The sequence below is a fragment of the Perissodus microlepis genome, chromosome 12 (assembly GCF_051167445.1).
Source record: "Perissodus microlepis isolate ML-2025 ecotype Zambia chromosome 12, ASM5116744v1, whole genome shotgun sequence".
In the NCBI taxonomy this organism is placed as follows: Eukaryota; Metazoa; Chordata; class Actinopteri; order Cichliformes; family Cichlidae; genus Perissodus; species Perissodus microlepis.
Window position 1 is genome coordinate 26,171,038 of NC_140472.1, and position 12,003 is coordinate 26,183,040.

At 39.3% G+C, this 12,003-nt stretch overlaps 3 protein-coding genes across 3 annotated transcripts; 2 read left to right on the top strand and 1 right to left on the bottom strand.

Moving 5' to 3' along the window:
* Positions 1-1,529: 1,529 nt before the first annotated feature.
* ufd1l (ubiquitin recognition factor in ER associated degradation 1) lies at positions 1,530-6,170 on the top strand. The gene is made up of 12 exons (XM_084947516.1): positions 1,530-1,693; positions 1,896-2,028; positions 2,976-3,008; positions 3,094-3,215; positions 3,541-3,671; positions 3,766-3,838; positions 4,164-4,232; positions 4,314-4,382; positions 4,456-4,506; positions 4,596-4,684; positions 5,378-5,462; positions 5,559-6,170. Exons 1-12 carry the CDS (start codon positions 1,691-1,693, stop codon positions 5,631-5,633), a joined length of 933 nt encoding a protein of 310 aa, XP_084803642.1. The 5' UTR covers positions 1,530-1,690; the 3' UTR covers positions 5,634-6,170.
* Positions 6,171-6,537: 367 nt separating this feature from the next.
* c12h22orf39 (chromosome 12 C22orf39 homolog) lies at positions 6,538-8,788 on the top strand. Its single transcript, XM_084947519.1, has 3 exons — positions 6,538-6,642; positions 7,715-7,882; positions 7,981-8,788. The coding sequence occupies exons 1-3, from the start codon at positions 6,610-6,612 to the stop codon at positions 8,110-8,112; spliced, it is 333 nt and encodes a 110-aa protein (XP_084803645.1). The 5' UTR covers positions 6,538-6,609; the 3' UTR covers positions 8,113-8,788.
* On the bottom strand, positions 8,672-11,852 carry mrpl40 (mitochondrial ribosomal protein L40). The gene is made up of 5 exons (XM_084947518.1): positions 11,673-11,852; positions 10,612-10,695; positions 10,263-10,418; positions 9,194-9,275; positions 8,672-9,077 (listed from the first exon to the last, which is right to left on the bottom strand). Exons 1-5 carry the CDS (start codon positions 11,732-11,734, stop codon positions 8,850-8,852), a joined length of 612 nt encoding a protein of 203 aa, XP_084803644.1. The 5' UTR covers positions 11,735-11,852; the 3' UTR covers positions 8,672-8,849.
* Between the last annotated feature and the right edge of the window lie 151 nt (positions 11,853-12,003).

Genomic DNA, 12,003 nt, shown 5'->3' on the forward strand with positions numbered 1-12,003 from the left:
TACGCAAAAAAACAACAACTGTGAAACTTAAGTTAGACTTGTGTTTGTAAATGAACCACCCCGTGGTGTGTTGCTTTCTGGATTTTATACTTATTGAGCTACATATTTATTAATTATGCAGGCTATAAAGTACATAACATCAAAATTCACATATTTTATGTAATGGAAATCTTCAACTATGTGGGATACAGAAAATAATTAAGTTATAGACGATATTTATATGAAATATATGTATACTTAGTGCATTTGAATCATTTTAACCATATGTAACACCTGCATATGTGTTGTTTTAAAGGCTTTGATTTTGCCACCCCATTTGATTTCCATGCCACCCTAACAAAATTTCTCTAAAATTTCTCTCACTCTGAGCGCTACAGATGTGATGTTTGCTTTAAGTGTGCTGATGGAGAAGTATAAAGAAGGTCAGGAGTTGCATTGTGTCAGTTGTGCATTGTGTGTGTGGAGCGAGAGAAAGCATAAGGAACTGTAGTCAGGTATACCAGAGAAGTATGTGAGGGTGGAGCAGGACATGTATGAAGGCAGTGAGACAGTTTTGAAGTGCTTTGTAGTAGTTACAAAGTAGCACAGGAACAGAGCCGGAGGGAGAAAGAGAGCCAGGGACAACATTCATCCACAACTATTTTCAGTTGTGGATGAAAAAGGATTCAGAAAGTTTATTCATGCGGGCCCATATGACAGAGAATATGCATCTTCTCTTTGTTTTCATATTTTAATTTATATTTAATTGTGTTGTGGTTTGCAGTGTTTTGTGTTGTTTCACTTTAAATTTGTTTAAAAGGAAAAAGCTGAAAATTTAAATAGTTAAAAGTTGAAATGTGAATAGCTGGTTTTTGTATTATATGATTTATTTATTACATTTTATGTGGAGTGAATAAATAAAAGTATATTTACAGTGGCCCCTAGAGACAAAGCACATACAAACTCCAAAACACGTACAAACTCCAAAACACGTACAAAACACAACAGAAGTGCTCCAGAATGCTAGGCGCAGTGTTGAGCTTTTGTTACCTAGTGGCTACACAAGCCAGCAAGTACCAACGACCTGATTTGGTGTGTGGTAGTAACAGGTAAATGAACTTTTTTTTTTTAATTATTTGAATATATATGAGTGTTTGTGTATAAATACACAAACCATGCACATATGCTTTCAATTGTGTAATTTAAGTGATCTAGATAGCTCTGTTTTGGAAGTTCAGTTAACTCTAGGAATGTGTTTTGGAGTTTGTACGTGCTTTGGAATTTGTACGTGCTTTTTGGAGTTTGTACGTGCTTTGTCTCTAGGGGCCACCACATATATTTATATATAAACATATATAAATAAAAACACTTTTTTTTTACATTAGTAATTCCTTTTGTGCATAATTTTATATTATTGTTAATAATAAATTAATTAAAGCAACAAAACAACCTGAAGAGCCGGTTCGGAGCCGAAAGAGCCGACTCTTTTTAGTGAGCCAAAACGAAAGAGCCGGTTCTCTAAAAAGAGCCGGAAATCCCATCACTAGTGGCCTTTCGCACATGCGTGGTACCGATCGGGTTTCCGGTACGGATCTGGTAGTGACTACAATTTCAGTTGTTTACAACGTTGGAAAAATAGTTCTGTAAATTAGAAAACTAAAACAAACATCATTAAGCGGGCGTTTAGCAGCGAGGAACAGAAACAGTCAACATGGTGAGCACTGTGGTTTTTCTCGCCGGTGACTTTGTATCAAAACAAATCGTAGTTGCTGCAGTTTTAGCTAGCTAGCGGCTAGCAACAGGACTACAGCACAGCATAAAGATCCCCTGTCCTGAACAATTCAGTTGTTATCTATTTGCTCTGAAGTATACACGTGACCTGAGTTTGACTGACAATCCTGATGTTTGTTCCACAGTTTTCCTTCCATGTGTTTGACCACCAGCTGGCCCGGGGCTTTCAGAACCGCTTCTCCACTCAGTACCGTTGCTATTCGGTGTCCATGCTGGCTGGACCCAACGACCGCTCCGATGTTGAGAAAGGAGGCAAAAGTGAGTCTCATTCAAAGAATGGTCATGTTGGTTCAGACAGTCACCCAGTTCAAGGTTTCTGAACAAGATATTGAAGTACAGTATTTTCTCCCATACCACTCGTTCAAATCAAAGTATGTATGGGTGAAGAATTAAATGAAGACCTTAATCTTTGACCTTTGCAAATGCAGGATCTGGTGATTCTGTTTTGCTTGTTGGCATAGTTTGGGTCCACTGTTGCTTTTTAGAGAGAAAGGTCACTAGAAACCAATACAGAGTTGCTCTGACTGATCACTTTTATCTTGTGATCAAACATTTTAATCCTGATGGGAGAAAAATGAAACTTCCATCCTTAATCCTCAAGAGGTCACTATGAACATGTTGTTTTAGTTCAGTATGTTAGACAGTGCTCTCCACCATCAATATTAAAATATCAAAAAAGGGAATGTGTTTTGGAAGGTTGGTGCATCATCAGTCCTGTACATTTCAGAGACTGGGGGAAATGAGTTTCCTTTGTAGGGTGTCTAGGCTCTCATTTAGAGATAAGGTGGGGAACTTAGTCATTGGGAAGGACCTCAGGGTAGGCCTTCTACTTCATCACATCAGTTTAGGTCGTTCATAGAGTTTGATGAGCAATGGTGTGATGTATGGCAGATTTACATGTAGCTAATTTTCTGCATTCACCACTGTATTGTGGGTGTAATCTGTGCCAACATCCACATGGTGTAACCAGCTCCCTTGTCCAAACATACATCCAGTACTGCAAACATATCTGAAGTTAACTATTTAACTATTTATTGCTTTGTGGTCCTTGTTAGAAAACACAACTGTAAACAAAAATATCCTCAAAATGTCCAAGTTTATGTTGGTATGTGTGAGGTGAAAGTTACATATCATATTTCAACATATTTATTTTATGAAAACACATATTTTCCTTAAAATAACTGTTAATTTTCTTTTCTTTTCAGTAATAATGCCACCTTCTGCTCTCGACCAGCTCAGTAAGCGCACGTTAATTCAAAACCTTCTTACTAAATGTCCTGTTTACATCCTGTTTTTAGCATTGCTCTATTTTCCTCTGTTCAGGCAGGCTTAACATTACCTATCCAATGCTGTTCAAGCTGACCAACAAGAACTCAGACAGAATGACACACTGTGGTGTCCTGGAGTTTGTGGCAGACGAGGGAATCTGTTACCTGCCTCACTGGGTGAGAAACAGTAATGAGTGTCTCGTGTCAGCAGTGGAGGAGCACTTACATATTCTTCTTGTGTGGAAGTGGATGACAATGTTGTAGAAGTATGAGTTTAAAAATTCAAATTTGTTGGTATACTCCAGCTTCCTTCCACAGTGAAAGTATTTGCATGTTAGGTTAATTGGTGATTCTGGTTGTCTGTCTCTGTGTCTTAGCCCTGTGATGGTGACCTGTCTAGAGTGTACCCCGCCTTGCACTCTTTCCCCCATGACCTGATAGATGGATTGAAATAGAAAAAAAAGGGGCTGGAGTGACATTTGCTGTATTTTGTTCACTGCAGATGATGCAGAATCTCCTGTTAGAGGAAGGCGGTCTTGTTCAAGTGGAAAGTGTTAACCTCATGGTGGCCACTTACTCAAAGTTCCAGCCTCAGAGCCCTGACTTCCTGGACATTACAAACCCCAAGGCAGTGTAAGGAGTACAGGCTGAAATGTTTATTTGAACTTTAAATTTGTATTTTTTTGACACTTCATGTTTTAACATAAGTGGTTAACATTCATTACAGACTGGAGAACGCACTGAGAAACTTTGCATGCTTGACAACTGGTGACGTCATAGCCATTAACTACAACGAAAAGGTGAATCCGTTTCTTTAAGTCATTGTTGGGATTATATGTGACCAAGGGTTGTTCTTGAAGAGTTTCCTGGAAGATCAAACATAAAAATGCCTCTAATGAATGTGGTCATAGATATCTATATATATCTATATCTATATATCTATATATCTATATATCTATATATATATATATATATATATATATATATATATATATATATATATATATATATATATCAAATATTCAGAGATTTCAAAACTGGTTTGGCAGACTCACTGACATTGTTGACGTATGAATTTTTTGTGTGTGGTTTGTTTTTGAAGCTAAGGTAATCTATGTGTTTCAGATATATGAGCTGCGAGTAATGGAGACCAAACCAGATAAAGCAGTATCCATCATCGAGTGTGATATGAATGTAAGATCCTGGACTTCACCACTGTCAAAGTGAATTGTTCTGTTGCTTTATTCGCTCACGTGCTGTTACTTTGCTGTTCAGGTGGATTTTGATGCTCCCTTGGGTTACAAAGAGCCTGAACGACGGCCTAATCACCAGGATGAACCGACAGTAAGGAGCGAACCATCGTGGTAACTGTACGTTTTCTGCTTTGAACAATGTAATAAAACTGTTTTTCTGACAGGAGGAAGAAACAGATCCCAGCAGTTACGCTGACATGGACACAGGCTTCAGAGTGAGTTCAAGTTAATGTGTACTTACTGCTACTATAAGTACTTGAATAACATAATTTGATTTAATCTCTAATCTGTGCTTTATTTTCAGGCTTTCACCGGTTCTGGTAATCGTTTGGATGGTAAAACTAAAGGGATTGAACCCAGCCCTGCTCCCCTTGCCCCAAGTGACATTAAAAGGTGAAAAGATGTTGAGTTTCTTACACATTCCCATAAAAATAGCTCAACTGTTAAGTGGCCTAACAGACAAGCTATTTTTATGGGGAATGTTACACCTTTATTTAACAGCGTATTGCAAATTGATGAGGAGAGGGATGACAGTCAACTGAAACTGCTGTTCAGTATATGAAAGCCCCCAAGCAGGAACCATTATATCTGTTAGGCTATGTTAGATATCTCAGACTTGGTGAGCTGAGTTGAGACATAGAATGTGACACCTTGAGGCACATGAGTTTGTCACGAGATATATTTAAATAAAGTTCTGAGCAGTTTATGTATTTTTTATGCTTCATAAAAACAGAGAGGAATACCGGATTTATGCTCTAAGGCAACTGGGTACCCTGGTCTTAACTCTGAAGCCTAAAGTCTGAACCATAACATAATTGTCAGAAAATTCTTTGCTTACCTTTTTAAAAAAAAAAAAAAAATTGGAGTGGTTATTGAACTTTCTGAATGGTCCACACGGCGTTGCACATCTGTGGTGAGTCTTTGTCTCTACAAAGATGTACTGAACACCAACGAAGTATAAAATATAGCGATGTAACTATACATTGGTGTTGTCCCACATATTTTTTAAAGCTGTGACAGCACACAGCTACACCACACAGACAATGGTTTTCCAAGCTGTTGTGTGTCTAATGTTTCGTCACACAGAGGGATTCCCAACTACGACTTCAAAGTTGGCAGGATTACCTTCATTCGAAACTCCAGACCTCTGCCCAAGAAAATTGTGGATGATGTAAGTAATGCAAGCAGTTTTCTTTCCTGGCTATTTTTAAAGTCCTACATTTAGTTCACAAGCCATATTTTTAAATTTTCTTCTTAATCTTCTCAGGATGATGCCATAAACAGATTCATCGCCTTCTCTGGACAAGGGCAGTCACTACGCAAGAAGGGCCGAAAGCCTTGAAGAGTTACAAACGGGGAGTCTGACTCATGTGCACAGAGCTATCTTATTCTTTTCACCTTCAGCAGCAAAGTAAAATATTGGTTTTCAGATGCGTTTGGTTTTGCCCCTCTGCCCCTTTTGAAATGGAGGTTTTGCTGTTGATTATAGCGTGTAATTAAAAGTCTGACAGTAATATTTTGCTCAAAAGAATCTGAGCAGCGTAAAATACTGTCTGCTCTAATTTGGTATTCACAAATTCAGAGTGACTGATTTTCTGCCAATATCTTATCAAGAACATGAAAAAATGACAGCAAACATCTTTCTTATATCAGATTGAATGACCTCTGACTCTGCGCAGACCCATCTTTTCCATAATTCTTTTTTTATTTTTACAGTCCACTTTAAAATGGCTGTTATCCACAATCCCAGTGTTAGTATAAAATGGGAGCTTTTGTTTTTGATTGTACTGAGAATAATTTTATGTTTGAAGTTTAGACTTTCAGGAATCTTTTCTTTTGCTTTATTTATAAACAAATAAAAATGATGTTTTGAAATGAATTACACTCAGACCTATTTTTTGAGGTATTATGCTCTTTCTGTGACATCACTTGAGTCGAGTATTTATATATGAAGACGATGATCAGTGGATAAACTATTGGAATTGGTGAGTTTACATAATGGGTAGAATAAGGAATGATTGAACTCTCAATCAGCAATAGTACCTACAAATTCAGAGTTGAGAAAACCAACATTTCAATTGTTTCATAAAAAATATTGTTCCAAATAATTTATACTTTTAGTTCCAGTAAAAGCAGAATATCTTTAAACAAACTGTAAATTCACAATGACGTTCTTCAGCCATGCACGCATTTTTTCGTTTTGATGCTTTGTGGCCTCGTGTATTTTCAAAATAAGTGATACAGAAATGTGCCAAGGGCTTTTGTTGTGAAAACTAAAACCGGAAAGAGTACAGTTGCTAAAGCTGTCGCAGCTAGCGATGGAGAGGGCTGTGGGAGAAATCGCATGGAGGGTAATTAAACCAGATATTACGTTATTAATTTCGTTACTGATAACTTTTCCTTAGTTAATTTGATTTGCCTTGTTTATGAGAAGACTCAAAATAATAAAAGTCAAATCCTGATGACGTAGGTCGCAAGGTGATTAGCTTTAGATGCTAAACCGCAAATGTACCCTTCTGTACCATCTAGAAAAGTCAGACAAAGAAGATCCGAGGAGGCGACGTATATTTTTTTTGATTCACGAAATGCACTAATATCTGGGCTTGCTGATCAAATTTGAAAACAGCATGTGTGTAGTTGGAAAGTCAAATCAGCCACTGACCAAACTGAGGGTCAGCCCATTCTTAATACGACCGCAGAGAGGCGCTGTTTAAATGTTGAACACTTCAGAGACTCAGGTTAAAACTCACCGGCCATTATATTGGGAACGTCATGCTTGTACTGGGTTGGACTCTCTTTGCCTTCGGACCTGCGTTAATACTTCGTGGCTCAGATTCAACAAGGTGTTGAAAACATTCATCAGAGATTTCCAGTTTAGCACGACAGCATCACACAGTTGCTGCTGACAGAGATGTGAGACGAACATCAATAAACTGCTCACCATAGCAGCCAAATGTTGCTGCAGAAATTTGAACTCATCAGATCAGGCAGTGTTTTTCCAGTGCTCTTTTGCGCAGCATAGGTGAACCTGTGCAAACTGTAGCCTCAGTTTCCTGTTCTTGGGGAGCGGCACTCAGTGTGGTCTTCTGTTGCTTCAAGGTTTGACCTGCCGTGAATTTAGAGATGGTCTTCTGCATATCTTGGTGGTACTTTTGATAGTCACTGTTGATTTCCTGTCAGTTCGAGTCATTGTGGCTATTCTCCTTTGACGTCAACAAGGTATTTTTGCTTAGAGAACTGCCCCTCACTGTATATTTCCTCCTTTTCAGTTGCTGCCAGTTGATTGGCTGATTATTTTATTAATAACAAGTAGTTAGACAGGCGTACCCAACAAAGTGTCTGATGTCAGTCACCAGAATCCCAACAGAAGTTTAAAATTTTATTCTGTTTATTCTATTCTATTTGTTTTCTTTGTCACCACAGCCACCCCGGGCATGTGAAGACTACTGGAGCGAGTTTAGACACTGCAAAAGTTTAAAAAACTGGTTTCACCACTACTACACTTACGGTACCGTGCCGTCCTGCCAGCAGTGGAAAGAGGACTACCATAACTGCAGAGAGTGGGAGAAACACAGAGGCACCGAGGCTAAGGTGGAACAGCAAGAAATTAAAATTTTAAAGTCCTAAACGGGTGACCTCTGTGATCCCCTCCAGGCTGTATAAATACACTCACTCTGTCTGTCTTGCAGGAGGCGTTGCGGAGAAGTGAGAAAATCAGAGTGGCAGAGCAAAGAAACTTCATTCCAGTGTGGCAGCTGAGGCAAGAGCCTCCTAGAGACTGGCACGTGCCACTGAACCAGGAGAAGCCTCAGGACTCCTGAACATCGAGTTTTGACAACATGCTTAGTTTCAGTTTAAGAGCCTGGACATTCTCGTGATCACGAGATGTCATCAGTTGTATTCAGAGAACTGCTGTATGTAAAATGATATATACAGTATGTCTAACAATGCTGGCAGCAGCTAGTGTTCAGCGATAAGGATTAGCTGTTTTATCAGTAAATATGATCCATTTCCAGACAGGCTGGTGTCTCATAGGTACTAATTCTGCAAAGCTTGTGTAAACTTAAGCACAAAGACCGACTGCACTCAGAGAAAATTAGCTCTATATTATCCTTATGTTGACAGAATATATAGTCAGTACAGGTAATCAGTGATCTGCTTCATTCTCCTTGAAAAAGGTGAAGAGCCAGGTGTTTGCATGGTACCTGTAGGCCTATCTGTATTTGTCAGCTGCTCAGCAAATGAATTGACTTTAAGAAAGGTTAATGATGTAGGTATATGGGATGTTTAATCCTACTGAAAAATCGAGATGACAGAATTCAGAGTTGTGTAGCAGTTTTCTGCCTTATAACATGACATGTTCAAAAAGATTCTGAAAACTAGATCAATAAAAAGATTTATTCCATTATTATAGACAAATATTAACGTGACACAAACTCACTGTAACTCTCACACAATGAATGACAATGAAGGAATAAAGACACAGTGTGCTTAAAAGCTGCATTTTTGCTTAGTGAATAACAGACACACTAAACTACACACAGCTATTCCTCATTTATCACTGTGTGTAAACTTTAGTGATATCGTTGTATTTCCCATCAGGGGCGTCATAATTGGGTATTGCTGGCGTATATGTGGGACCTTCGTGAACAAAGGGAATAAGAAGCGGGTCAGGCTTCAGCGCTGCCCGGTACAGCTCCTCGGACTCCAGCTTCAGCTCCTCCAGTGCCTCCCTCTGTGCTTCCAAAGCCAGTTCAACAGCTTCCACTTCAGCCATGTGCTGCTTCTGCAAGAACAGCAGACAGATACAACCCACTAAGTGCATGAGATGTAGAGCCGGGGTCAGATGTAACATTTTCCATAAAAGCTTTAGTGACGCAGGTGCGATAGGTAAGTGGTAACCTGTTTGTATCGACACCACTCCTTCAGCAGCAGGGCTCGACCCTCACTTTCTTCAAATGACAGCCTTGGAGCAGTGCGTTCCCTTAGACAGAGAATTATGAACATCAATTTAAAGGACTTAAAAGCCCTATATCCAAGAAAGGTATTCAAATGAGCAATTTAAAAGTTTCAAAGCTGTTTTAATGTCCCAGAGCTTCACTGCAAAAAGACTGATAAAACCAACAACACATCAGATAATAATCACGTCTCAGAACTTCAGCCACCTTTTGCAAAGGCAATTTCTCTGCGAAAATGAGCTGTGGCTGAGGTGGTCGAACTGGTCATCTGGCAAAGCAGGCAAAGAAGTCTGTGATTCCTCCTGCCAGCAAAATGTTCTTGGCAAATTGCCCCTAATGCACCTATTGGAGTGTGTACGAATGTTGAAAAATGCTTCGGGGTAGATAAAACTGCGTCTGATGGGTTAAATGAGACTTGTAGAATTGTAGTATAGTAGTATTTACATTATCTTGACATAAATAATGTTTGTGTTAACACTCCTGGGGCATTATTGTCAAATCCATTCTTGACCAGTGAGATGTCATGAATAATAAAAATTCAAAAAAGCACACAATAAGTGCTTTTGACTTTCTTTTTTTTCCATTTGTTTGTGTGATCCAACAAAGCTGATTTTAACACATGATATTAAAATAGTTCTTAACTCTGATGTGGAAAACAGAGTTGACATCAGCTCAGATTTTCTTCATTGGCTGTGGAGGACAGCGTTCTCAAAGGATGCCGTGGGCTGAGCCACGACACATTAATTTTACACCTTGGACTTATAGAGCTGCTTGATCTGTTGCCTGTTTATTTAGGAATAAAAACACATTTCTTTTCCCATCCATTGGTCTTAAAAAATGCCTCTGCATGCTTCTGATGATCCATACCTGCCCAGTAGCTTTAGTTCATTTGCTGACAAGAAGAAATTTGAATGTGTGTTATCACACTGAGCACTATACATTAATGTTTCAATACAAATTTGACCTCATTATTTCAAACGACATTTATGCACATAGACTGAAATGAGCTCCACCTTGTTTCATCCAAGCATTTGGTTGGAGTGATGAAGTCCTCTATGGGGATAAGCTCTGGTGGAACTTTCTCCAGTTTCTTCAGCTTCTTTTTCAGACGCTCTCTCAACATCTGTTCCCTTCTCGGGTCCACTTTCTTCTTCTTTTTTGGCTCAGCTCTTGAATAACACAGATCAAACCTCTATGTTAATATATTCAGCCACAAAATAGAGGTTGCTGAGAAATACTGTTAGCACCACGAACCACCATAATATTGGTGGACTAAGTTGTTCAATTTAAAATATTGATGAAATGACAATTGTGGTAAACCTCGGTCATGACTTGGTTTGTGAGCCTGAGCCTGAATCATACCTCAGTGGAGCAGATGTCTTCAGGGTCATCACTGGTGCAAACCAAGGACTCTGTACAAGATGGTGATGTTCTCCGTACAGAGAGCTGCAAAATAGAGTACAGGTCATTTCTCAAGTTCTCATTTCTCTCAAGTTTGTATATTCTTTGAAGAAGACAGTCTTAAGAGTGCTACTTTTTTTTTTACTCCCAGTAAAAATCTTAACATCTTCATCTCTGCCACCTTCGGCTCAGTCGCCTGTCTTTTTATTGGTGCCACCCTCTAACTACCATCTTGTAAACTTTCCCTTTCACTTCTGTCACAAATCACCCCTGATGCTCATCGCCACTCTGCCTGCACTGTCTTCTTCTTTATCTTTATTTTGTGCACTGTCATTTGCTTTAGATGTTTAACCCCAGGTATTTAACCATCCACCGTCACAATTTTTGGCTCCTTTCAGCATCACGAGCACAGCTGTCTGCCTCTCACGTGTTCTGTCTTGCTTTTGACTTTCATTTCTCATCTATCAAAGCATACAGTCACCTCTCCAGGCTCTCTTTCACCTGCTCTCTACTTTTGGTACAGATCACAATATCGTCTGCAAATATTATGGTCCACAGAGACTACTCACTGACCTAATCTGTCCATCTTCATTGCAAACAAGAAGGGGCACAGAGCAGATCCCTGATGCTGATCCAGGTCGAACCCATCTGTCACTCCTACCGCACACTTCACCACTGCTTCTCTGTCCTCATGCATGTCCTGCACCACCCTCATACTTCTCTTGGCACCCCATCATATGCTTTATCTAGATGCACAAGTGCACAGTTCAACTCCTTCTGACCTTCTCTATACTTCTCCATCAACAGTCTCAAAGCAAACATCGCATCTGTACTCTTTCCCAGCATGAAACCATACTCTCAACAACTACATCCCTCTGTAGTCACAACAGCTCTGCTCATCACCCTTGTTATTGAAAATCGCTATAAGCACACTTCTTCTCCATTAAAGCACCGAATAACCTTAGCTATATTAGCTCCACGCAGCTAACGCACTTCGTTCACATCGTACATCAATCACTCACCTCGACGGCATGGCCTGCCGCGATAAAACCCTGCAAAGACATCGCGAAAGAGCCAAAGACATGTTTTAATTACGTTTCTGTTTCCTCCTTTAACTCAGTTTTGGGTCCAGGACAACAAAAATTCACATGTCGTCCCCTGGAGTGACAGCCCCCCCACACACGTCGCTGAAAGATGACGTTTCAAACAAGCGGGAGCACAGTTCAACATGCGCACTTTCGCTTATTTAAAAATCCTGGAAATAAAATCAAAGACAGATATTGGATATATTATAATCCGTTAATATATTAATTAATAAAACAATAAGATAAACAGTAAAAAAAATTAGTAACA

What these genes read in the sequence shown, in the direction of transcription:
- mrpl40 (XM_084947518.1), bottom strand. Translation starts at nt 11,734, where the DNA reads ATGTCTTTGGCTCTTTCGCGATGTCTTTGCAGGGTTTTATCGCGGCAG. An exon ending in AAGACATCTGCTCCACTGAG is followed by an intron (nt 10,419 to 10,611) that starts GTATGATTCAGG and finishes GTGTTATTCAAG; the next exon opens with AGCTGAGCCAAAAAAGAAGA. An exon ending in AGTGGTGTCGATACAAACAG is followed by an intron (nt 9,078 to 9,193) that starts GTTACCACTTAC and finishes CTGTTCTTGCAG; the next exon opens with AAGCAGCACATGGCTGAAGT.
- c12h22orf39 (XM_084947519.1), top strand. Translation starts at nt 6,610, where the DNA reads ATGGAGAGGGCTGTGGGAGAAATCGCATGGAGG. An exon ending in TGGGAGAAATCGCATGGAGG is followed by an intron (nt 6,643 to 7,714) that starts GTAATTAAACCA and finishes TTGTCACCACAG; the next exon opens with CCACCCCGGGCATGTGAAGA. An exon ending in ACAGAGGCACCGAGGCTAAG is followed by an intron (nt 7,883 to 7,980) that starts GTGGAACAGCAA and finishes TCTGTCTTGCAG; the next exon opens with GAGGCGTTGCGGAGAAGTGA.
- ufd1l (XM_084947516.1), top strand. An exon ending in CCATTAACTACAACGAAAAG is followed by an intron (nt 3,839 to 4,163) that starts GTGAATCCGTTT and finishes TATGTGTTTCAG; the next exon opens with ATATATGAGCTGCGAGTAAT. An exon ending in ATCACCAGGATGAACCGACA is followed by an intron (nt 4,383 to 4,455) that starts GTAAGGAGCGAA and finishes TTTTTCTGACAG; the next exon opens with GAGGAAGAAACAGATCCCAG.